At 44.4% G+C, this 23,771-nt stretch overlaps 1 protein-coding gene across 30 annotated transcripts in view; it reads left to right on the top strand.

Annotated features, from left to right (window-relative positions):
• The first annotated feature begins 950 nt into the window (after positions 1-950).
• maptb (microtubule-associated protein tau b) overlaps positions 951-23,771 on the top strand; it is a 41,659-nt gene continuing 18,838 nt past the window's right edge. For 12 of the 30 annotated variants that reach the window (XM_090193116.1, XM_090193112.1, XM_090193114.1 and 9 more), the window contains exons 1-4: positions 1,033-1,227; positions 17,058-17,258; positions 18,498-18,584; positions 22,451-22,480. In XM_090193116.1, coding sequence (XP_090049242.1) covers positions 17,075-17,258; positions 18,498-18,584; positions 22,451-22,480 — 301 coding nt within the window. In that variant the 5' untranslated portion in view covers positions 1,033-1,227; positions 17,058-17,074. Of the gene's footprint in view, positions 1,228-17,057; positions 17,259-18,497; positions 18,585-22,450; positions 22,481-23,771 lie in introns of all 30 variants that reach the window. The other 18 variants (XM_090193115.1, XM_090193110.1, XM_090193107.1 and 15 more) reach the window with 4 other exon arrangements.

The raw sequence follows: 23,771 nt of genomic DNA, 5'->3' as shown, positions 1-23,771 counted from the left end.
GGTTGCTAAGCAACTCCAGGAGCTAACCTCAACCCTGCCTTGTGGTTAAGACTTCCTTAACAAAATGTATGACACAATGCAATGCTTTCTGGCAACACTCTGTATGCAACATGTATTACACAAACCATTGCTTTGCAAAATATCAGTATGTGTTTCTAGGTGGATCGATCTCCTAATAAATATACCAGACCTAGGGTGAAATTTGTCAAGTACTTTTATATAACACACTTGAGGTGTGCTTGATTTAGCTTGGAATTTGCACTTTGGGGACTATTCCATTGGTTACATAAGGAAACAAATTATATCCCACTCACTGTAAGTGTATGTGTAGTCTAGTTACACGTAATTACACAATTGTAACCAATTACTGCCATCTATGGTTGGTTTAGTATGGAGGAGTGTTAGATCAGTCAGTCTGCCAGAGTAGAAGGCCAGACCTATCCAACATGTACAGGTCACTAACAGTGGCAAGCACAGTGCTTCCCTTGCTATACCCCACCCACAGGTTTTAGGGCAAGAAGGGTATTTCCACTCCAGATCCCTCTAAGCAGGTTTTCCAGTAATTCTTACATAATCATTGGCAAATTGACACTAAGCCAGGCCTAGAGGAATGGAAATTCAAATATATTAGATTAGATGAAACATTGTTTTAACGTGAGAAAATAACAAAAGGTCATTGGTAAAAATTGTGTCCTGTCACCTATTACATAGGGCAGAAGGCTATTTAACAAGGTAGGTCTCCCATTGTGCCATTCGTTTGGGTTAGCATTGTAGAAGCCCTGCAATTTGTTCATATCAGCTAAGCTATTTTTAATATCATCATCTAACACCATTTTATCAACAGAGGAGGCTGGTGGGAGGAGCTGTAGGAGGACAGGCTCGTTGTAATGGTTGGAATTGAATAAATGGAAAGGGGTCAAACACATCAAACATATGGAAACCACATGTTTGACTCCGTTCCATGAATTCCATTCGAGCCATTACAATGAGCCCGTCCTCCTATAGGTCCTCCTACCAGCCTCCGCTGAGATCAGTGTAGGCCTACACACAAACCCCTTTAACTTCATGCATTCTAGTGCAGAACGCTCAGGAAGAAATTTCAGAACAATCGCTGTCTGTACTCTGGCGCCCTCCTCCCCTTCAGGCCGCCTAGCGACAACTACTCTTCTCTGTCGGGTGGCCACTGAGTGACTGCAGCTGGAGAGACAATAACTGTCTGCCACACAGGTAAGAGAGAAAGACGCCTTATCTATTTATAGCAAACCCAGTACATTCTGCAAGACATTTCTCCTAGGTGTCTTCGGATTGATTAAGAATTCGAGCAGTTTCCGTTTTTTTTCCGGGGCAAAACAAAAGCGCCATTCATGCTTGTCATTTAGCTTTGAGGCACCGAGCGAATCTTTTTTTCCGTTGCCTAGGTCTGGGTGTGAGGAGAAGTTGGGCCTGGGTACTGTCTTGCTTTCGCTAGCTGCTTCATCACAACAGGCACGAGCCCCAAACAAGCCATGTGGACAATTGGATCGAAAGTAGCTCAATTGATTTGTCCATAAATATGCACTTTGTAGTTTGTTATATATTTAGACTTTTAACTTTAATTATTGAGATATGACAGCTGTCATGATGTGTGAACTGATGCTAAGCTAGCTAATGAATGTAGCCAATGGGTGTAATTTAGTTAGCAAGCTACAAATGAGCTATCAAAGTAATTAGCTTAGCGTTAACTATCTATTTAGCCAATCATTATGGCCACAGATTTTAGCTACGATTTTTAAGATAGTAGTGCCCTTCTATTTCGCCTACTTGAGGCCTGTCTTTACTTTGGATAGCGTGTCTTGCTTGAGATCTGAAAGAAGAAATCACACAGTGTTCCTTACAGGATAGGTTTTTGCCTGATATAGTATTTCTGCTTTGATCCATGTACAGACCAGACCGTAGCAAACGTTTTATAGCTACATCAACACTTGTGTGTCAGTTCGATTTTTGTGCATCTGGATCCTATGAAATTGGATTTTCGCAGCGGTGCTTTCCGCGGACAATGGTGCTGATGTTGGCTGGTGACTACACCTTATCATCAGGCCACTTATTGTCAGTAGCTTGCCTGACTGTAGTTACTTGTTGTCCACTATAGACAACCAAAAGTAGACTGTCAAATTAATGTTATTTCACCTGCTTATTACCTAATTAGCTAACTGTTAATTATTCATATTTCAGGAATGCTTTGTAATGGTTTGGTCTGCCACACCTCCCTTTTCAGGGATGCATGCGATCCCAATTACTGCCATTTCAACTTTGTAATCAAGTAGTAGGCCGGGTATTTTTTTTAAAGCCATTTTGTTAGGAAATGTAGACGTCTTCATCTTGCCTCTAAGTCCAATCTAATTTGTGAGGAGAAGCATTCCGCGAGCCCTTGCCATGTGGTGCTTTGTCTGAAACAAATCGATTCACTGTAGAATCGATTAACTGTTGTTCATACTATTTCGATATTATTCAGCACCCTTGTAATTTTCATATTGAGGTCTATTCTTGTCAAATTGGGCCATAAGATGATGGCGTTTTTGTCGGTGCTTTTTCTGTTGCGGACACACCTCTTTCTCGCTCTGCCCTCCGCAATTTGTCATTGCTCTTGTGCTGTGAGTTGCAGTGAGAGATGAGCATGCATGGTTTCGCTACTTGCCGGTAGGTCTGTACAATTTGTTAGATGAATCAACACTCTCCATTATCCCTCGACTATTTTTGCTCGAGGTCAAAAATCATAGACAAAGTCTATTGCAAAGGAATATCGAAGGAGGGACAAAGGCTTTTTTCTCTCCTATCCAATTCCTCCTCCACGCCCATCTTGTTAAACGTATCCCGGAGAATGCTGTAAGAATTGTTCTTCCCTGATCTCATACATTGGACATCTGTAGAAATGACTTATTGTCCTGTTTGAGGAGCTCTTCGAGAACTAGACCTAATTTCCATTATCATTGTATTGGGATATAGCCTAATTTAAGAAAATTAGGAAAATGGCTTATTCCTAGCCATACTTTTAAGGTTTTTGTTGGTACAAAAAAATGGTGACAAATGGCCCTCTGCTGTCTGACAAACGTTTAGTTTTCAAATATTCCATGCATAATTTGATTGGACTGCCCAATTAGGGAGCTCTGTAAAACATATCTAAAGCCTAATTGGATGAGCTGGTCTGAAGACTACATGCTACTGCAGTGTAGTATGATATTCATACGACATACTATGATTCAATTATGCCCCTAATTTATGGAGGTAATTTGTTGTTCTGTGTTCTCTGCAGGGAATTTACATCTGCACTCATCCGTTTTGACCTCACTGAATGGGATCAGAGGCAGGGACCATAATTCAGTTAAGACTAGTTCTACAACATAGCCCCAGTAACAGTGCTTTTAGGATTCATTTTCAAGTTAAGTTAAAGACTAAACTAAATTGGCAGTCACCTAACTCATTATAAACAAGATGCACAAAACTAGAGTGCCTCATTGTGATTGGATGACGAAAAAGAGATCCTAGCCAACACTAATTGCCATTGGTCCAATATTTAGCCAAAGCACTCCTTACTTTCTGCACTTCGGGGTTCACTATGAATCAAAGAGTTCTCTTGGAGACCCATGCTGAGTACATTAGCATAGCCTAGCGTACGCTGCTGCTGGAGCCCAGCTGTAGGGAATAGGGCGCCATTTGGGATCTCTGTCTGCCCTGCCACAAGCAGCTGTACACATGCCTCTGTGCGGTCATCAGCAGTCCATGCCAGCAGATGTCTCTCACACTCAACAGCTGGCCAGATGAACAGGACATGGCTTGTTAACGTAACATGAGCGTCCATTATTCTTAAAGGACATTGGATGACCAGTGTTACCAAGTATGTCATGGTTGACAACTCTTACTAGCGTAATCTCTGTTGGTTGCATTTGATTGCACGATAAAGTGGTCTGCGCCCTTGCGCTCTCTCTCTTGCACTCTGTTATATGATGTATAGGATTAGTATTCCACGTTGCTGCTATTTTTCCTCTGGGACATTCGCAGTACAGGATACGGGGTGAATGCCAGGCATTCTTTGAGGGCCACTCTCGCTGATTCTCTGCGCCGCGAGCCTCTGACAACTTGGCATATAAATACAGAATTACTTTAAGGTGCTAGCTATAAACAAACTGGAAAAGCAGGGTCCGCCCTTATTCATGCAGTCATTGGATTCACCTAATGTTTGAGAAAGAATAGGCTACGTGCATTTTGGGCCCGCATTTAATGTGGAATATGAAAACCTATCAATGATATTGACTGGAATACTTGAGGATACCTTTTAGCCTAATTAATGAATTCTTCTGTCCGGAATTCCCTTATACCTCATGCAGGTAGGAGATCTCCAGAACAAATGCTAAGTCTGGTCCTGGCTCTCTGTCAGATCTCAAGGACACTTATACTCTACTGTTGCACAGGAGGTTGGTGGCACCTTCATTTGGGAGGACAGGCTCATTGTAATGACCGCTGCGGAATAAGTGGAATGGTGTCAACCGCATTCCATTCGCTCCATTCCAGCCATTGTAATGAGCCGTCCTCCCCTCAGCAGCCTCCACTGTACTGTAGTATGCTGTGGTGTAAGGGTGGTGCAGGTAGCAAGGTCACTGAGCCACAGCACTGAGGAGACGGACAGAGCCCAGATGAACTTCCTTTGGTTTGGCTGGCTCTGTACTAATCTGGGATTATCTTGGGCTCATTGTCATGCTGATTCTTTGAGTGGTGGTTAGACTCTGCCTGTAGGGATGTTAGGCTGCCTATCCTATTTCCTCTTAGTTGTTTTGAGTGAAAAATACTGAACTAGGCCTAATGTTACTCGACGGTATTCATTCTCCACCACCACTCGTCATGTTTGTGTATTGAGGAGATTAACATCTTAACAGTAGGACCTAACACACCCATGGGTCCTGATTCAGCACTGGGCAGGAACACAGTCAATGTTTCTCATGTATTTTTTTAACCTTGAGACTGGCTGGTCCTCAAGAGGAGTGGTAGCCTAATGCTGCACGCATGAGAGGTTTGTAGGTCCATTTGCACTGGTCCTCGGAGAGTGTCTTTGACATCTGTTTCCAACAGATACTGAGGTTTCCAGAGGAAGCCGGCAGCACCAGCTCTCTCTCTCTCACTTCCCCCTCTCTCTCTCTCTCTTTCTCTCTCTCTCTCTCTCTCTCTCTCACTTCCCCCCTTCTCTCTCTCTCTCGCTCGCTCTTTCTCGCTCATCTCGCGTCATGCTGCACAGAGCACCGCGCTGTAGAGAGCTGCCTATAGATAGCTGCCTATAGATAGCCTGCTCTGCCCTGGCCAGGCCTCTGAGGCAACCGGTGCTTTCCCTGCTTCCACCGACACGCCTGCTGTATGAGACCAATGTTCATGGTCCACATGGATGCCTTTAGAGACCGAGAGGGGGAGAAAAGGGAGCGAGAGCGTGGTGAAGCCCTGCTTTTATCCCATCCATTCCTAATAGCGGGGACCGACTGTGGAAATTAGGTCATACCCACTGACCGAGGCAGCCAACTGTGGAGTGGGCGGGCAGGACTCATGGAGTGGGTGACCCTCTGTCAGTAAAGACGAACACCTACAGATCACACGCGCACACATCCCCATAACCCACTAGCCAAAGCCTCAACTATAAACATAAACAACTCTATGATCTTACTCGTACGAGCTAATTTGAGCCGATTCATGGTTACTCTCAGCCTTAAGTCGGATGTATTAACAGCATCATGCAGCCCTGCTCTGTTTGCAGCACGGTAACAGTGTTTCTTACCAGCCCAAGACCCAGAGACATGTTGACTGTGTAACGGAGAGTCTGCTTGTTCTACAAGTGATTTATCTGTAACAGACTCCACGCCTGTCGCAGACTGGCCAACTAATTATGATTTAGCCTGGGCTTAAACGTGCAGACATGTCACTGTGTGTTTATTGGTTAACATGCTGAGTAGAAGATTCAGACCCAGCGGGCAAAACTGGCTACAATGGTATCATTACAGTGACGTTATAATGCCGCAGTTACAACCAGCTTTGCCCGCTGGGGAGTGGTTAGAGACTCTTGCATTGTGAGGGTGTCCTAGACCTAACGGTAGAGTGTGTCCAGGGCATCTTGGCTGCTATATTTTGGTGACGGGGGTGATGACTACCTTGAAATAGACGGTTCACTTTGAGTCTATGAATATCAATGGACTCGCTGGAGCCATCCGTTTATTTACAGTTGAAGTTTATAGACACTTAGGTTGGCGTCACTAAGTGTAATTCACTGTATCACAATTCCAGTGGGAATTGAGTTGACTGTGCCTTTTTAAACAGCTTGGAAAATTCCTGAAAATGATGTCATGGCTTTAGAAGCTTCTGATAGGCTAATTGATATAATTTGAGTCAATTGGAGGTGTACCTTTGGATGTATTTCAAGACCTACATTCAAACTCAGTGCCTCTTTGCTTGACATCATGGGAAAATCAAAAGAAATCAGCTAAGGCAAAATTGTCAGCAAAGGACCTTGTGAAGATGTTAGAGGAAACAGTTCTAAAAGTATCTATATCCACAGTAAAATGAGTCCTATATTGACATAACTGTAAAGGCTGCTCAGCAAGGAAGAAGTCACTGCTCCAAAACTGCCATAAAATAGCCTGACTATGGTTTGCAACTGCACATGGGGACAAAGATCGTACTTTTTGGAGAAATGTCCTCTGGTCTGACAAAAATAGAACTGTTTGGCCATAATGACCATTGTTATGTTTGAAGGTTAAAGGGGGAGGCTTGCAAGCCAAAGAACACCATCCCAACTGTGAAGCACGGGGGTGGCAGCATCATGTTGTGGGGGTGCTTTGCTGCAGGAGGAACTGGTGCACTTCACAAAATAGATAGCATCATGAGGAAAGAAAATTGTGTGTATATATTGAAGCAACATCTCAAGACATCAGTCAGGAAGTTAAAGCTTGGCCGCAAATGTGTCTTCCAAATGGGCAATGACACCTAGCATACTTCCAAAGTTGTGGCAAAATGGCTTAATGACAACAAAGTCAAGGTATTGGAGTGGCCATGCCAAATACCTGACCTTAATTCTATAGAAATTTGCTAAATTATTCAGCCCCTTTACTTTCAGTGCAGCAAACTCTCTCCAGAAGTTCAGTGAGGATCTCTGAATGATCCAATGTTGACCCAAATGACTAATGATGATAAATACAATCCACCTGTGTGTAATCAAGTCTCCGTATAAATGCACCTGCACTGTGATAGTCTCAGAGGTCCGTTAAAAGCGCAGAGAGCATCATGAAGAACAAGGAACACACCAGGCAGGTCCGAGATACTGTTGTGAAGAAGTTTAAAGCCGGATTTGGATACAAAAATATTTCCCAAGCTTTAAACATCCCAAGGAGCACTGTGCAAGCGATACTATTGAAATGGAAGGAGTATCAGACCACTGCAAATCTACCAAGACCTGGCCGTCCCTCTAAACTTTCAGCTCATACAAGGAGAAGACTGATCAGAGATGCAGCCAAGAGGCCCATGATCACTCTGGATGAACTGCAGAGATCTACAGCTGAGGTGGGAGACTCTGTCCATAGGACAACAATCAGTCATATATTGCACAAATCTGGCCTTTATGGAAGAGTGGCAAGAAGAAAGCCATTTCTTAAAGATATCCATAAAAAGTGTCGTTTAAAGTTTGCCACAAGCCACCTGGGAGACACACCAAACATGTGGAAGAAGGTGCTCTGGTCAGATGAAACCAAAATTGAACTTTTTGGCAACAATGCAAAACGTTATGTTTGGCGTAAAAGCAACACAGCTCATCACCCTGAACACACCATCCCCACTGTCAAACATGGTGGTGGCAGTATCATGGTTTGGGCCTGCTTTTCTTCAGCAGGGACAGGGAAGATGATATAAAAATAAACATATCCAGGTGTTAGAATGGCCAAGTCAAAGTCCAGACCTGAATCCAATCGAGAATCTGTGGAAAGAACTGAAAACTGCTGTTCACAAATGCTCTCCATCCAACCTCACTGAGCTCGAGCTGTTTTGCAAGGAGGATTGGGAAAAAATGTCAGTCTCTCGATGTGCAAAACTGATAGAGACATACCCCAAGCGACTTACAGCTGTAATCGCAGCAAAAGGTGGCGCTACAAAGTATTAACTTAAGGGGGCTGAATAATTTTGCACGCCCAATTTTTCAGTTTTTGATTTGTTAAAAAAGTTTGAAATATCCAATAAATGTCGTTCCACTTCATGATTGTGTCCCACTTGTTGTTGATTCTTCACAAAAAAATACAGTTTTATATCTTTATGTTTAAAGCCTGAAATGTGGCAAAAGGTCGCAAAGTTCAAGGGGGCCGAATACTTCCGCAAGGCACTGTAAAAGCTGAAACAAATAATTCTCTCTACTATTAGTCTGACATTTCACATTCTTAAAATAACGTGGTGATCCTAACTGACCTAAGACAGATAATTTTTACTAGGATTAAATGTCAGGAATTGTGAAATACAGAGTTTCAATGTATTTGGCTAAGGCGTATGTAAACTTCCGACTTCTGTATTCTGTATATCCACAGTAAAAACGAGTCCTATATTGACAACCTGAAAGGCCGCTCAGCAAGGAAGAAGCCACTGCTCCAAAACCGCCATAGAAAAAAGCCAGACAATGGTTTGCAACTGCACATTGGGACAAAGATCATACTCTTTGGAGAAATGTCCTCTCTTCTGATGAAACAAAAATAGAACTGTTTGGCCATAATGACCATCGTCAACCGTGAAGCACGGGGGTGGCAGCATCATGTTGTTGGGGTGCTTTGCCGCAAGAAGGACTGGTGCACTTCACTGACCTGAACACTGGGAAGAAGAGCACTGCTTTACCCTCAATGTGGCATCAGAGGATGGTGCGTCTTTTTAATCTTGCAATGAAATTGCCGAGCCGGAATGAACTACGCCATTTGTACTTTCAACACTTGAGTGCCTCGGAAGATATCTGTGGAAGCTTTCCCACTTCCGTTGTTCACACTACCAGGATCTACTTCGTTTAGCTTGTTCCTGGCATCCGAGAGTGTTTGTAGTGAAGTCAACGTTGGGGCCCTGCATGCCCTGACTGAACCGCTGGAGATCTGAAGGGGGGGGGGGGGGGGGTTAAGGTGTGTCCTAGAGGACATGTAGTGATTACTGACAATGTCTTCTCCCTGACCCCCTGAGCTGAGGGAGTGTATAGAGCCAGGCCTAGTAGTGGGGATGAATGTTGAGAAACCATGTCAGTCAGTCAGCTGGTGGGGACGTGATCAGCATGAATGGAATGTCCTCTCCTCTCAGCACTGCTCATAAATAAATACCCTCTTTGGCTTCTGTCACCACAGTGGAGAACACGAGGGCTCACAGATTAAGACACTGTCCCTTGTTGAAGACGCAAGACCTAACCTACTTTTGGGTTTGCATGTCATCGTCCCCTCCTGAATCTTTGAAAATAATACTGTGATTAAATTAGTATTGTGATGGATGGTGGGCACTCTGTGTAGGGTCAGTAGCTCTGAGTTCATGGGGTATTTTTAGGCCTACCGACCCTACGTAGCAGGTCTGTTGCCTAGCCCTAAGTTAAAGGGGTAGTCCACCAAAAATTACACATTGGTTTCCTTACCCTGCAAGCAGTCTATGGACAAGGTATAACAGCAAATAGTGGGGTAATATTTGATATATGCATATTATATTTACCTCACATGCGACTCATAATAAGACCAAGCAATTAGCCTATTAGTAGTTAAACCATGTGCAGTCAAGTATTATGTGTTTAGCTGACTAAGATCAAAGACTGGTCATGAGGAGCGAATATCAAAGCAAGTATTTTTTTATAACTTTGTAAAATGAATGGCTTCACATCTAAGGCTTAAGGTACAAGGCAATACTGACGTTAACAAAGCATCATTCTAGGCATGTACACTGAGTGCACAAAACATTAAGGACAGCTGCTTTCCATGACAGACTGACCAGGTGAAAGCTATTATTCATGTCACTTGTTAAATCCACTTCAATCAGTGTAGATGAAGGGGAGGAGATGGATTAAAGGATTCCTAAGCCTTGACCATTGAGACATGGATTGTGTATGTGTGCCATGCAGAGGATGAATGGGCAAGACAAAATATTTAAGTGCCTTTGAACGGGTTAGGGTAGTAGGTGCCAGGCGCACTGGTTTGTGTCAAGAACTGCAACGCTGCTGGGTTTTTCATGCTCAACAGTTTCCATGGGGGGGGGGGGTCAAGAATGGTCCACCACCCAAAGGACATTCAGCCAACTTGACACAACTGTGGGAAGCATTGGAGTCAACATTGGCCAGTATCCCCGTGGAAGGCTTTCAACACCTTGTAGAGTCCATGCCCTGAAGAATTGAGGCTGTTCTGAGGGCAAAATTCATGTCTCAATTGTCTCAAAGGTTAAAGAAGGATTTTTAAGCCGTCTCTTCCCCTTCATCTACACTGATTTTTGAAGTGGATTTAACAAGTGACATCAATAAGGGATCAAAGCTTTAACCATTACAGGCCGAAATGGATTGAGATTATGTCACTATGATGTCATTTCAACCAGTTTTGCCCAGTATTTCCCCGTTGGGTCTGGGTCCACCGTCCTCATTATCCCCAAACGATAACGGCTTCTCGTCGAGTCAGGATAATGCCTGCCAGAGTTGCACAAATGGCATCAACATTTTCAAATGGGCATCTGAAAATAGAGCCACGGTTGGGGGATTTTGGTCCGATCACCGGAAACCTTGTTTAAACTTGACCTTCTTTCTTGTAATTACAGAGAAGATTAGGCTGTGGTTTCCTCTTTGGGGAGAAATCAATGCAAGGCTTTTGTGAACTAAACTGTGTAGCGCTGTGGGGTAATTTCAGAACAGTCCTGTTTTACATGTAACCGGTCCGTTTCAACCTTAGCCTAGCAGCTTCACCCTCTCGACGATCCCAGGAGGGCAGCCTTCCAGTGCTGAGTCACGTCACAGCTACAGTACAAGATAGCCCTGGCTGGAGCCACAACAGTGACAATGTTAAGAGCGGGACACTCCGAAGGAGGACCCCGGGAGAGGGCAAGGTGGATGCGTTGGGCTGTAGCCTTTCTGGGATCTTGTTTCTGGTCTTTTCTGGGACAGTGAAAGCAGGAAACCCCCAGTTCACCACATCCGAAAGAAACACCCCACTGTTCCATTGTAGCAGCTTGACTTCCTGTTTCTTTCTGAAATCCATCCCTGTCCCCACACGAGGCTCCACCCATTCTTCTGACTCTCCTGTCTTTCTCATAGGTATTAGACTGAACTGGCTGTTTTTGTCAAACGTTCCATGCAGATCCACATAATGTCCCAAATGGCACCATATTCCCTACAGGCACGACTTTGGGCCCTGGTCAAGAATAGTGCACTATATAGGGAATAGGGTCCCATTTGAGACATTATGTGGATCTGCATGGATGGGCAGCGAACACTCCGGGCCGCAGACTACAACCGTTTTCCCTCTCTCCCGTTTCCTCTTTAAAATGTTGTCTGACTGTGTCCTGTGGTCCGGCTGCAGACATCGGATGACACCTCGGCCTACAGTTACACAACAGTCAGGTGGACTTCTCTTAGTCGACACGTTCTGCTTCACTCTGTTGTCACGCAGAGGAGAAAGGGACTGTTGAGGAAGTGGAAAGGACTCTACTTTCAACGCAGTCCGGCCTGGAGCCGCTTATTTCAAGCGCTGTCTGTGGCAACAGTTCATGCAGTATTCGCTAATCGGGTTCAACAATAGTCTTGCAAGAGTGTAGTGGGTTGGGGTTACGTAAAGGGAGAAAACGGTTTGTTTTGAAAGGACTTAGCTTAATGAAACCCCAATCGGATCATTAAGATCATCTCATATGGACCCCCCCCCCCCCCCCCCAGAAACAGCAAAATATTCTCATATGTGTTATGCTCAAAACACCCACATACTTCCCTCTAGCCTAATTTCACATGGATATACATGATATGCTGAAACCGATTCAAGTGGAAAACTGAAGACTGCGTCTAGCCTAATCTGAGAGGAAAAGGTCTAGGCAATTGAGATTTAAAAAATATATATATTGGAAATGACAGCAGAGGAGAAATGTCTCTATTTAATCTTTAAGATGTCTCTATTTTACCATTGTATCTGCCATCTGACATTGGGGATGTAGGCTAGAATGAGGCTGAGTATTAGAAGACTGAGGATGGTTCCTCCATTTCTTCAGTCTCCTTTGGATTCTGCTGTATCATGCCGCTGCACTGGGCTGGGCGTGTGTCCCCCTGTATGAGCATGCGCCAGCTTTCTTTCCGCAAGGACCAGAGGCTTTGCAGGCGCGCCTGCCTTATCCTTCCCTCCCTTTCGCCTCTCCCCCTCTCTCTTTCGCTCTCCTCTCTCGCTCTCCTCTCTCTTTCGCCTCTCCCCCCTTCTCTCTTTCGCTCTCGCTCTCCTCTCTCTTTCCCTCTCTCCTTCAACCTCTCCTCTCTCTTTCCCTCTCTCCTTTAACCTCTCCTCTCTCTTTCCCTCTCTCCTTTAACCTCTCCTCTCTCTGTCCCTCTCTCCTTTAACCTCTTCTCTCTCTTTCCCTCTCCCCTTGAACCTCTCCTCTCTCTTTCCCTCTCTCCTTTAACCTCTCCTCTCTCTTTCCCTCTCTCCTTTAACCTCTCCTCTCTCTTTCCCTCTCTCCTTTAACCTCTCCTCTCGCTTTTCCCTTTCCTTCTCCCAACAACAGTCTCTCTCTCTCTCTCTCTCTCTCCTCCGTCAGTGTCGACCTCTGTGTCGTCTTTTCTGTCACTCCCATTCCCATCTTTTTTTTTCTTTTTTTCTCCCCTCGCCCTTTACCGCCCCCTCCACCTCCCTCAGACGCTTTCCTTCTCTCCCAGTTCTCTTCTCTCCATCGTTGAGCTATGCTAAATCCCACGCTGCGTACTTTGTCCTTGCTGTGTTCTATCTGCTGCTCTAATACTTTCTCCCTCTAGCCTTCTCATTCCTTTCTTACGGCAAGGCAGTGGGGTAAGGGCTGGCATCGTCTCTGATGCCTCCCTCTTTCTTTCTCTCTCTCTCTCTCTCCCTTCTCTTCCTTTCCCTCAGACTTTCCCCCCTCTCTCTCATTCTCTCTGCTTGCTGCAGCGACTGCTGATGAATATTAAAGAGGAGAGAAAGAGAGAGAGGCTTCCTTTGGACGCTGCCTTGCTTTCTCTGAGTGCAGTGCTGCTCTAGCTCCACCCACCACCCCTTCCCTGGCTGTCGGCTGATATATAGTGGTGTGTGTTTTGTTAGAGAGAAGTCCTATTCAGCGAGTAGCTCTCCAGGCTGACAGAGCTCCAAATCAACTCAGCCCCTTCTGACATTTTATTCCTCCCACTCCCGCCTTTTAAAACTGCAATATGTCACTTTTTGGGCAACCTGACCAAATTCACAAAGAAATAGATCAGCAATTCTCATTGAAAACAAGTCTAAGAGGCATAGATCCGTTCAACATGCACTATTTCTATGCTTCTCGTTCCTAAGTTTCATTTTTGCGTCTTTTACTTTTGATTTTGTACACCAGCTGAAAACACATAAACAGAGAAAAAACAGTGATACTATCAAGAGTGGTGTGCGGGTTTCTTCTATGTTCTTGTTTTATTCAACTGTTACCGTGTGTGCACCTGCAAAAAAAAGAACTCAGATGTGCGAGTGCCTTTTGAATTTTGTTACATAAAATGAAATTGGGCAAACTTTTTAGATTTTTTTTTTTTTGTTTGAATTTTTGCAAACAGGCGATTTCTGCATATTGCACCTTTTTAAGTGTTACACAAAGACGATCCACAGAGGCGATGACAGGGAGGGAGAAGACATGGGATGGGGTACTGGGGAGTTTTTAGGTGATAGTCGGTGATAGTCGAGATTTAACCACTTTTAAGCTATGTCCTAGACACATAGAGACATTGGTTAACATGCTCAGGTGGGAAAAAATGATCCGGACTAACAAATCAACAATACATAAACAGGGTGTAGGCTAATCATGGAGAAAATTGATGACATGTTCCTTAAACGAAAATGGGGATGAATCTCCCCCCCCCCCCAAATTTAAACCACAGTGCAGCTAATGATGTGAGACAAGCGTGTGTTCATTCTGTTGCGCGTAGAAAATCCTAGCCATTGATGATTGGCCCTGCTTTTCACAGTGTGTGTGTGTTGGCCTGGCATTATTTTATTTAACTAGGCATGTCAGTTACGAACAAATTCTTATTTACAATGACGGCCTAGGAACAGTGGGTTAACTGCCTTGTTCAGGGACAGAACGACAGATTTTTACCTTGTCAGCTCGGGGATTCAATCTAGCAACCTTTCGGGTTACTGGCCCAACGCTCTAACCACTAGTCTACCTGCCGCCCTGTTAGAGGGTGAGTACGGGACAACGATTAGGTGTAAACGCCTGTGAGACGCTCAACAGAGGATTAACATCTGGCATTTCAGATCAAAAATCATATCACCAATTTGGTCTCCTCTCTCCCTCCCCTCTGCTTTTTGGATAATTGCCTCCTTTCTGAGTACCTCTCCAACAAGCCGATAAGTGGGGCCCTGGGCCCTCCTCTTTAGTAGCTGAGTGAGCCTATTCGCATTTAGCATGTCTTTCCCTGTACCTCTTTGTTAGAGCCCTAAGGTAGACCAACTGCAGTGGATTGACGGTGCATAAGGAGGTCTGTGGTTCTGGTACACGTCGGGCTGTGATGCTCTTTGTAAGTCTTCTTTGTCTCTCTCTCTCACACACGCGCTCTCTCTTTCTCTCTCTCCCCCTCCCTCCCTCCAGCAATCAGCCCACAAAGAGAATCAGAACACAGCTGCCAGACCAGTCGCAGGCCAATACAAATTACAGGGTGGGCTTTGCCAGAACATGGTTTCAGCCCTTCTCCCTCGCCCAGTACGCCCATCCCCCGACTCTGTCGCTGGGAGAAATGAAATGATGTCTAAAGATCACTGCAGTCCGGGCATTGATTGTTAAATGCTGTGTGTTCAGAGGACTAGACCCTCCTGATTATATATTTTTCCTACTAGGCATTGAGACTAACTTTGCCAATACTTATATCTTAAACTATTTATCCAGGACATAGGCTAGCTAACAGTTGCCAAGTGCTCAGATCTCACAGTGGCCAGATCTCAACCTGTCTATGTCTATTTAGAGTGAGGTCCTATAAAAAAAAAATATATATATTTTGTCAGAACAGTGGTGTTTCACTGCTGTAAATGAGTCTATAGAGATGGCCAAATATAGAAAGCTATGCCCTTGACTGGTTGGCACGCCTTAGGAAGAACTGTTAGGCACCGAGTCCAAAGCAGGTGCTGATTTGTGTTGTCAGCAAAACTGAAAAACGGTCGTCTGTGCAGTATCGCTAAATGACGCAGTTCTACAGTCTTGTAAGTTAGTCCAGAAAATATACACACGCAAGATGACCCCGAGCACAACAGAATGCCACCACCCGCTTAATAAGAAACACAACAACTCGTCCACAACAACACCAGCCAAACCGCTGGATGTAAGGAAACAGAAACAGGATATGCCTGGCAGGTTGTCACGTACTGAGCTGCTGCCGTGTGTATTTTGAGAGGAACTCTCTCTTCCCCTTTGACAAGACAGGAGGAAATCCCCCCCCCCCCCCCCCCTCGCATTGATATGACCCTATGATTGGCGCATCTGATCTTGTCGTCTCTGTGAGCTGCAGTGCACAGCTTGTTTCTGCAGGAGGAGGAGGAGCCCTTGTGTGTTGTGTCGTCCTTCAGCTGCTGTTTCTGCCAGAGCAGGAGAGGGAGTGCTCATGGTTGGCCAGTGTTTAACTTGGCCACTTCATCATCTCGCTTCATAACAAATAGAAGCATGCTCACATTACAGCACACCGTCCCTGACATGATGACATCCGTTACAGGGAAGTAGCTCATACTTGTAGCTCAATATCACGACGAATCGCGATTATCTAAGCTTAGTTGAGGAAGAGGAGGATTGCCTTGAGTCTGTAGAGTAGCTCAAAAGGTTCGAATAGCCTAGTTGTTGTCTCTCTACACTCACCATTGAGGTGACCGCTTTGCTCGGGGCCTTGAAGCGGGGGAAGAACAGGCTAGGTCAAGCTGCATTGAGACGTTAGGCCTACATTGCGTTGACATGTCCTTTGGTACCACGTTAGAAATGATGGATCTTTAGGGCCTACCTAGCAAAAGCCTCAAGAAACAAAGAAACCTAGCCTGTCCTTTCAAATCATGATCACTGAGAAAGGGCGTCAGAGTCTAGGCAAATGTTTCTGGAGTTTCATCTTCCCCTAGCCCGCCAGTCTGTTGTTGCACCACGTCCGTCTGCGTTAGCAAAGTCCTTTTGATTACATAAAGCTTCTATAAGACAAAGAAAAAGTCCTGATTGTCCCTATCGCTCCCTATGAGGGGGCGACATGGAAATCGCAGCGTTGCAGCCCGTTGGTGTGACAATGGCCATAGGAGTTGGCAAGACTGCAGCACAAACAGATCCGGGATCAGGCTCGGGCTGCCTGGGATGAGTGGACAAATCCGTTGCTGTTCTTGTACGAAGGGTCTGGGTTGGTGACTAAGACCTTTTGGGACGAAAAAACACTGCACAATAAAACTGGGGTAGATTTCAACAGTGTGCTGGTATCGGTCTTTCTTTAGCTCAGCAGCCATATCCCTGTCTGTGGGGAAGAAGCATGTGTGCTGGATGTCGATTTGGAATCGTCGTCAATGACTTCTCTGTCACCTTCAACCTTTTCCATTGTAGCCCGTTACTGAGATCCCACCAACTGTGGTTGGTTCTTGCACACCTCTGCTCCTCTGACCCCCTTTTAAGTAAGCCAACAACAAAGCAATGCTTAGAATCCTCTCAGTTCAGTCCGGGTTCCATGCGGTCTGAAAAATGTGACACGGCACCATCTCATATCTCAAGGCATTATTCAAATTCAGTCCGTTATCTATTTCCACCTGCCAAAGTAGTCTCATGTGGATAGCATCAAAACGAAGTAGAGCATTAACTCCATGTTTTTTCTTCTTCTGTCTGTCTGTCTCTCCTCCCAGCCTGAACTCGTTTCACCATGGATCAGCATCAGGACTTCAACTCGAGCCTGGACGGCCACGCCACCGTGCAATTCAACTCCGGGGAGACCATGGCCTCGGCTGCCCTGGCCAACATGACACTGAAAGAACCCCAGAACCAGCAGGAGGTCAAGAAGCCTAACGGGATGCCAGACGCACACATGGGACCTGGGGGCATGGAAGGTCAGTGATGGACTAGGTCACCAGGACTGTAGATTCCGACAGCAGAGGGTGGTTATGGAAAAGAGGGCATCAGATACACGTTCTTGGGAAAACAGTGTCACGGTTTCTTAGAATCTGGTCAATCTGTTTCTTGTCGGCCTTAATAGTAAAAAGCAGACCGTGGCGATCTGTTGCATCCAGACGGAAGTAAAGGATGTTATTGTTCTCTGCATTACCCTTCCTTAGATTGCATGGTTAAATAACCCAACAGACATCAGTGTGTGCGTGTGTTTACTGTAATCCAGGCGTTTTGGGTCGGTCCTCTCAGACAGACACTCTATAGTGTGTTATACAGACCCAACTCTCTCTTCCAGAGAACAGGATTGACATTGAGACTGATAATCTTGACAGGCCACAAGAGCAGGGAGACGGACGCATACACTGGTAATGTAAACACGCTTTGGTTTTGAGTGTCGTCTACAGAGGCTCTTCAAGGGACACGACGAGAGTCTGGCAATTGTTCTACGTCCCAAGAGTCCGACGAACTCGTGGATGCCATTTGCGTGTCTCTGCGTGCAGTATGAAGGAAGTTAGAGGTAGCCAATGCTAGCTATTGTTAGCGCAATGACTGGAAGCCTGCAGGTACAGTAGAGTACACCTGAATCTCCCAATATCCCTATAACGTACAGAGCTTTGCCCAGTTCTATCGGATGACATGCCCCAGCTGTCCCAGCTTTTTAGGTTGTGATTACTGTACTGTAGGCGACAGTCTGCCAGTGACCATATGAGGCCTAAATATTACATGAAATAGCCAGAGTGTATCTAGAAAAGAATGGAAGAGATATTCCATCAAGGATGTTGCTTTAAGTTCTCAAATCTGGTATTTTTCTCCTTTAGTATTTTGTCTTCATGTAGAATACTTCCTCTTTAGGGAGCAGAAGAGCATTACTACCGCTCTTATTGTACAGCTTAAACTACACTACTGAAGAACAAAATGAACAGCTTCTAAAGCAAGACATCGTGTTTTGAGTTGGACCTGTAGGCCACACTGGGACTGGGGGCTGTTCTTTTCCCCCCAAAATATGTTCCACTATACCTCTTAAACTGCCTCGCTGCGTCCTCAATATGTTCACCAACCACCTACCTCCAAAATATAGGCTAGCCCGCTCTTTTGTTCCCGCGAACCTGAGGTGATGCCCGTTTTTTATTCATTTTTTTCCCTCTCTCACAAACAAATAATCTTGCCTCTGTCTGTCGTAGAAGATTTGCTGGAGCTGTCATCGGAACTGAAATCACAGCCTCCAGCACCAGTGTCAGAGGTCTCTGTGTCTAAGAGCGCCCTCTCGGGTATGGCCGCTCCTGACCTCCGACCCCTTTATTTCTAATAGGGGGCTGGGTGAGCTGCAGGGTTGGGCTCAATTCCATTTTGATGAGTGTTCATTCAGGAAATGTTTCAGGAATTGATTCATGAATCTTGAGAGACTTCATAAACGAATCATAAATTGATCATGAATAGATTATTAGGACATGGAATTGAGTCCACCTCTGGTTGTGATTGTGCCTCTTGTTTGCGGCTTCAAAAGCAATTTGCTCATTGGTTCTTTTGGCCTCTGCCTCTTCGCGAATCATCATCCAGCTTCTTGTCACAACTACCTCAACATGCATTTGTTTTCGCTTCTTGCTTCACAGCTGCCTGCTTCACTTTTCATATATACCCCTGGGCGCCTTTGTATCCCCCTAAATGATGTGCTTTTCCTCCGTTTTCCTCTCTTCTCTTCATCCAGTTTTCAGTTTACGTAATCACCATCTACATCAACCAATGCTTCTTTTAAAATAGTTGTCTCGCTCTCGCTCTCTCTCGCTCTCTCTCGCTCTCTCTCGCTCTCTCTCGCTCTCTCTCGCTCTCTCTCGCTCATTTCTACAGACAAAGGTCAGTTCTTCTGAGGGCGTCTGCCTTTCCTTCCTAATGCATTTTTAATGAAATCCCTTGTCAGGATTTAAGGATGATTCTGCTGCTCCCCTGCTGCTGGACTCTCAACAATCCATGATATTTCCTGCTTCTGTTCAGAAATTGCATGTTTTTATTATGAATTATTATACCAGAACAGAACCCAGAATGGCATAATCATTCATAGTAAAAACATGCAATTTCTGAACAGAAGCAGGAAATATCATGGATTGCAGACGCCGTTCTTGTTGTTGAGGCTTTTCAGAACACTTTCTATTCAGGTCACACAGCCAACCCCCCCCCCCCCCCCCCCCCCGTAGCATTAGGTATCGGGCCTAGAGTTGTGGCTGTTGTGTTCATGATTGTCAGCATCCTTACTGTTAGCATGAAGTTTTAGGCTGTTGTCATGACAAAGACCGTGGACGTAAGCTTCCTGTATTTAGATTGCCCCGGCCGGCGGTCAGTAAGTTAAGAACCCTTGTGGTTTTGTATCCGATAACGGCGTTGTATAAGTGGCACTCTGCAGTAACATGCTCTCTCCCAGTCACGGCCAACAGGCCAACCTCAGAATAAGTGAAAGGGGGGGGGGGTTCTGGGCTAATGGGTCAATATGGTCACCACTTAACTGGTGCTGTGGCCTTGGTCAGCACGATGGCGCCATGGCAACAGAAGGCTGAACCCCCACACGTCCCTATAGAGCCATAGCTAGTCACCCCGGAGCATTTTAAACATGGCTCGTAGGATTGATGTCATGGACTTCATTCATCTTCACACTCGGTTCATTTACCATAGGGACGTGATGATCATGGGGTTCATAATGCTTCGTATAATTGCGTCCGTGGTGTTATAGCTCGTTTTTAGCTACTTACTAACTCAGGGACTCCAGGTCTCTCAACTGTCAGTGGGCCTTTATTCAACAATGATTTATGGTATTGCCAGAAGGACAAAAGGCACTTTTGGTGGTTGTGTTCTCAACGGTAGCCCACAGCTATAGATACCACAGTGTCTACTCTGCTGTGCACTAGAGACGAGCTTGGTCTCTAACCTCTGTCCACGAATACATGAAAGATTGAGCAATTTCCATGAATAGAACTATGTGCGTAATGTAATTAGTTCACTTCCTCCAAACCTTCCTTGAACCACATGGCATGAGCAATATACCGCAGGACAAGAGAACAAGGCTAGATATCTAGATTTAGGCCTACATTGTAGGGCCTCGTGTTCCTTTCACTGAGTCTATTGTATGTCTGCTACCAGCAATAGTCCGTAAGTTACACTTGTCAATACAGGATAGCCAACTGTAATATAAGGACCATGGTGCATGTGTCTGGTGCTTTAGTCCCTAACTGGGGTTCAGTGACTCTGACTGCCCTATTAGCTGTAGGCAAAATCATTTATAGCCACTTAGATGATGCTGAGCTTGCAGACTGAGAACTGTTAATGGTTGACATGGAGGAATCATCAAGCTTTCCTGAAATCGGAATTTGCGGATAAGCATTTCTTATTAACGTATATGCTAACCCCCCCCACCCTCACCCCAGAAAATGTTAGGTACAATGCCTTCAGAAAGTATTCTTACCCCTTGACTTATTCCACGTCATGTTACAGCCTGCATTCACCCATCTCCACACAATAGCTCATAATGACTGAATATTTTTTGTTGTTGACATTTTTGCAAATTGATTGAGAATAAAATCCCCAAATATCTTATTTACACAAGTATTCACACCCCTGAGTCAATACTTTGTAGAAGTACCTTTGGCAGTGATTACAGCTGTGTGTCTTTCTGGGTACGTCTCTAAGAGCTTTCCACACCTGGATTGTGCAATATTTGCCCATTCTTCTTTTCAAAATTCTTCAAGCTCTATCAAATTGGTTGTTGATCATTGCTAGACAACCATTTTCAGGTCTTGCCATAGATTTTCATGTAGATTTTAAGTCAAAACTGTAACTTGGCCACACATTCACTGTCTTCTTGGTAAGCAACTCCAGTGTAGATTTGGCCTTGTGTTTTAGGTTATTGTCCTGCTGAAAGGTGAATTCATCTCCCAATGTCTGTTGGAAAGTAGACTGAACCAGGTTTTCCTTTAGGATTTTGCCTGTGCTTTGCTCCATTACATTTTCTTTTTTTTTATCCTGAAAAACTCCCCAGTCCTTAATGATTACAAGCATAACCATAACATGATGCAGCCACCACTATGCTTGAAAATATTGAAAGTGGTACTCAGTAATGTGTTTGGGGCAAATCCAATACAACACAAGACTTTGTATTCAGGATACTTTTTTGTTTGTTTGTTGCAGTATTTGGCTTACTTTAGTGCCTTGTTTCAAACAGGATGCATGTTTTGGAATAGTTTTATTCTGTTCAGGCTTCCTTCTTTTCACTCTGAGTTAGGTTAGTATTGTGGAGTAACTGCAATGTTGTCGATCCATCCTCAGTTTTTTTAAACTCTGTAACCGTTTTAAAGTCACCATTCTTCCTCTTCAGCAACTGATTTAGGAAGAACGAACATCTTTGTGGTGACTGGGTGTACTGATACATCATCCAAAGTATAATGAACCTTACCTTACGTGTGGGACACTGAGATACGAGGTAGTCATTCAAAAATCATGTTATACACCATTATTGCACAAAGAGTGAGTCCATGCAACGAATGTGACTTGTTAAGCACATTATTACTCCTGAACTTATTTAGGCGTGCCATTACAAAGTGGTTAAATACTTATTGACTCAAGACCATTCAGCTTTATTTTGATTGAATTTGTAAACATTTCGAAAAACAGAATTCCACTTTGAGATTATGGGGTGTTGTGTGTAGGCTAGTGAGAGAACAAACATCTCAAAGGAATCCATTTTAAATTCAGGCTGTAACACAACAAAATGTGAAATAAGTCAAGGGGTGTGAATTCTCTCTGAAGACACTGTAGATCGACCAGATAGGTGGTGTAGGGCAGCCGTGACTGTCCCCGAAACTACACTTGCACATGACCGAGAGTAACTTAGCGCTTTTAGCGAGCTTTAGACGAGAGGATTTATTTTGGCAGGTGGCTTGTGTGTGTGTGTGTGTGTGTGTGTGTGTGTGTGTGTGTGTGTGTGTGTATGCGTGCTGTTCAGTTTGATCATACTTGTGTGAGTGTTTGCTGTATGTTGGAGATCAGCTGACCGGTGCCTGTAGAAAGTCTAATGAAGACCCCCTTTTTCCCCCCTTTGTCTTCTTCCTCTTCCTCTTCTTCTTCCTCTTCCATCGAACCCTGGGCCACGCAGCTACCAGAGGGATGACTGCTACAGGTCAAGGTATAACCGCAATGCCCATCTGACCATCTCTCTTCCTCAGACCACATGTAGCCATGAGGAAGTGGAGTTTTTGAGACCGACTACCATCCATGCATATTCTGTATCAAATCATCGTCAACGTCTATTACATTTTCAAATAATCATCCCAATAGCTCTCATACCAATTTGAAAACCGAGATCGGGTTTAGCATGGAGATGTAATGGACAATCTCCTGTATTGATTTGAACCGCAACTCATCTCAATCACCATTATAGTAGTACCACGGCGTGTGCATTGTAGAACAGAGGACACTGTCTCATTGGAATGTTTCACGATGTAGATTCCCAATTTTTTATATTGATCCTTGAAATGTATTCATCTTAAGTGGGTGATGGAGTTTGATTTCAAGTGCAAGGTCGATCATTTAAGGATTTCAGAATGGTTCTTACGCTGAGTGATACCACACCATAGCTATAGTTTTAACCATGCTTTGTTTACATTTTAATTTGTTTAACGTTACAAACAATTGGAGTAAAGCTTATTTTGGGTTCTGATGGGATAATGACGCTTGAACTAAAATCGAGGCAAAAGTTATATTCTTCAAGAATCAATGGGTAGATATCATTTATAAGTCCAGAAAAAGATGGAGCAACTGCAGTTTCCCCCCTTTTTTTAGAGGAGGAAACCATGATGTATTGTATGTGAGGCTAGCAGCCAGAAAACCCTCCCCCGCCGCAAGGCCCATTTGCAAAGGAAACAATCTGGCAGCCAGACTAGCGTTGATTCATCGCCATTGCAATTTCATATATCACAACGATCCAAGAGCGAGAGAAATTCAGAGCTGTTGGGTCATTGTGAGTACTGTGTTGAATGAGACTTTTTTTAAACATTTTTTATCTTGTATTGATATGGTACAGCTTTGCTTTGACTTCTGTTGTGCATTTTGGTTGATTTCTTTTTTTTTTTTTTTTTCAGGCAGAAGTTGAGGGCTTAGTGTCTGAGCTGTTAGGTGCTTTTTATGAACCCACAGCTACATACATAGTTCATAGCGCTCATTGTGTAGTCTACCCATCCTTTCTGCTAGAAACATGGAAGCAAAACGTTTGCAACTGCATTGAATGTGATTTGCAAACGGAGCTTCTTATAAAAACACCTACAGCTCTCAGGATTTAGGTACCAAAACGATCCAGATAATTGCAGTTGATATATTTGATGTTTCATTGTTGTTCCTGTTGATGCCAGCAAAAAAAAAAAAAAAGGTTCCTTTGCCCTTTGTTTTGTGTTCCTGCTCCTTCAGTGGTTGTTTTCTTT

Source organism: Oncorhynchus mykiss, chromosome 12 (genome assembly GCF_057628025.1).
Source record: "Oncorhynchus mykiss isolate SJ-2025 chromosome 12, ASM5762802v1, whole genome shotgun sequence".
NCBI lineage: Eukaryota > Metazoa > Chordata > Actinopteri > Salmoniformes > Salmonidae > Oncorhynchus > Oncorhynchus mykiss.
Note: the sequence above shows the minus strand (reverse complement) of the source record. Positions and strands in the feature narration are given on the sequence as shown.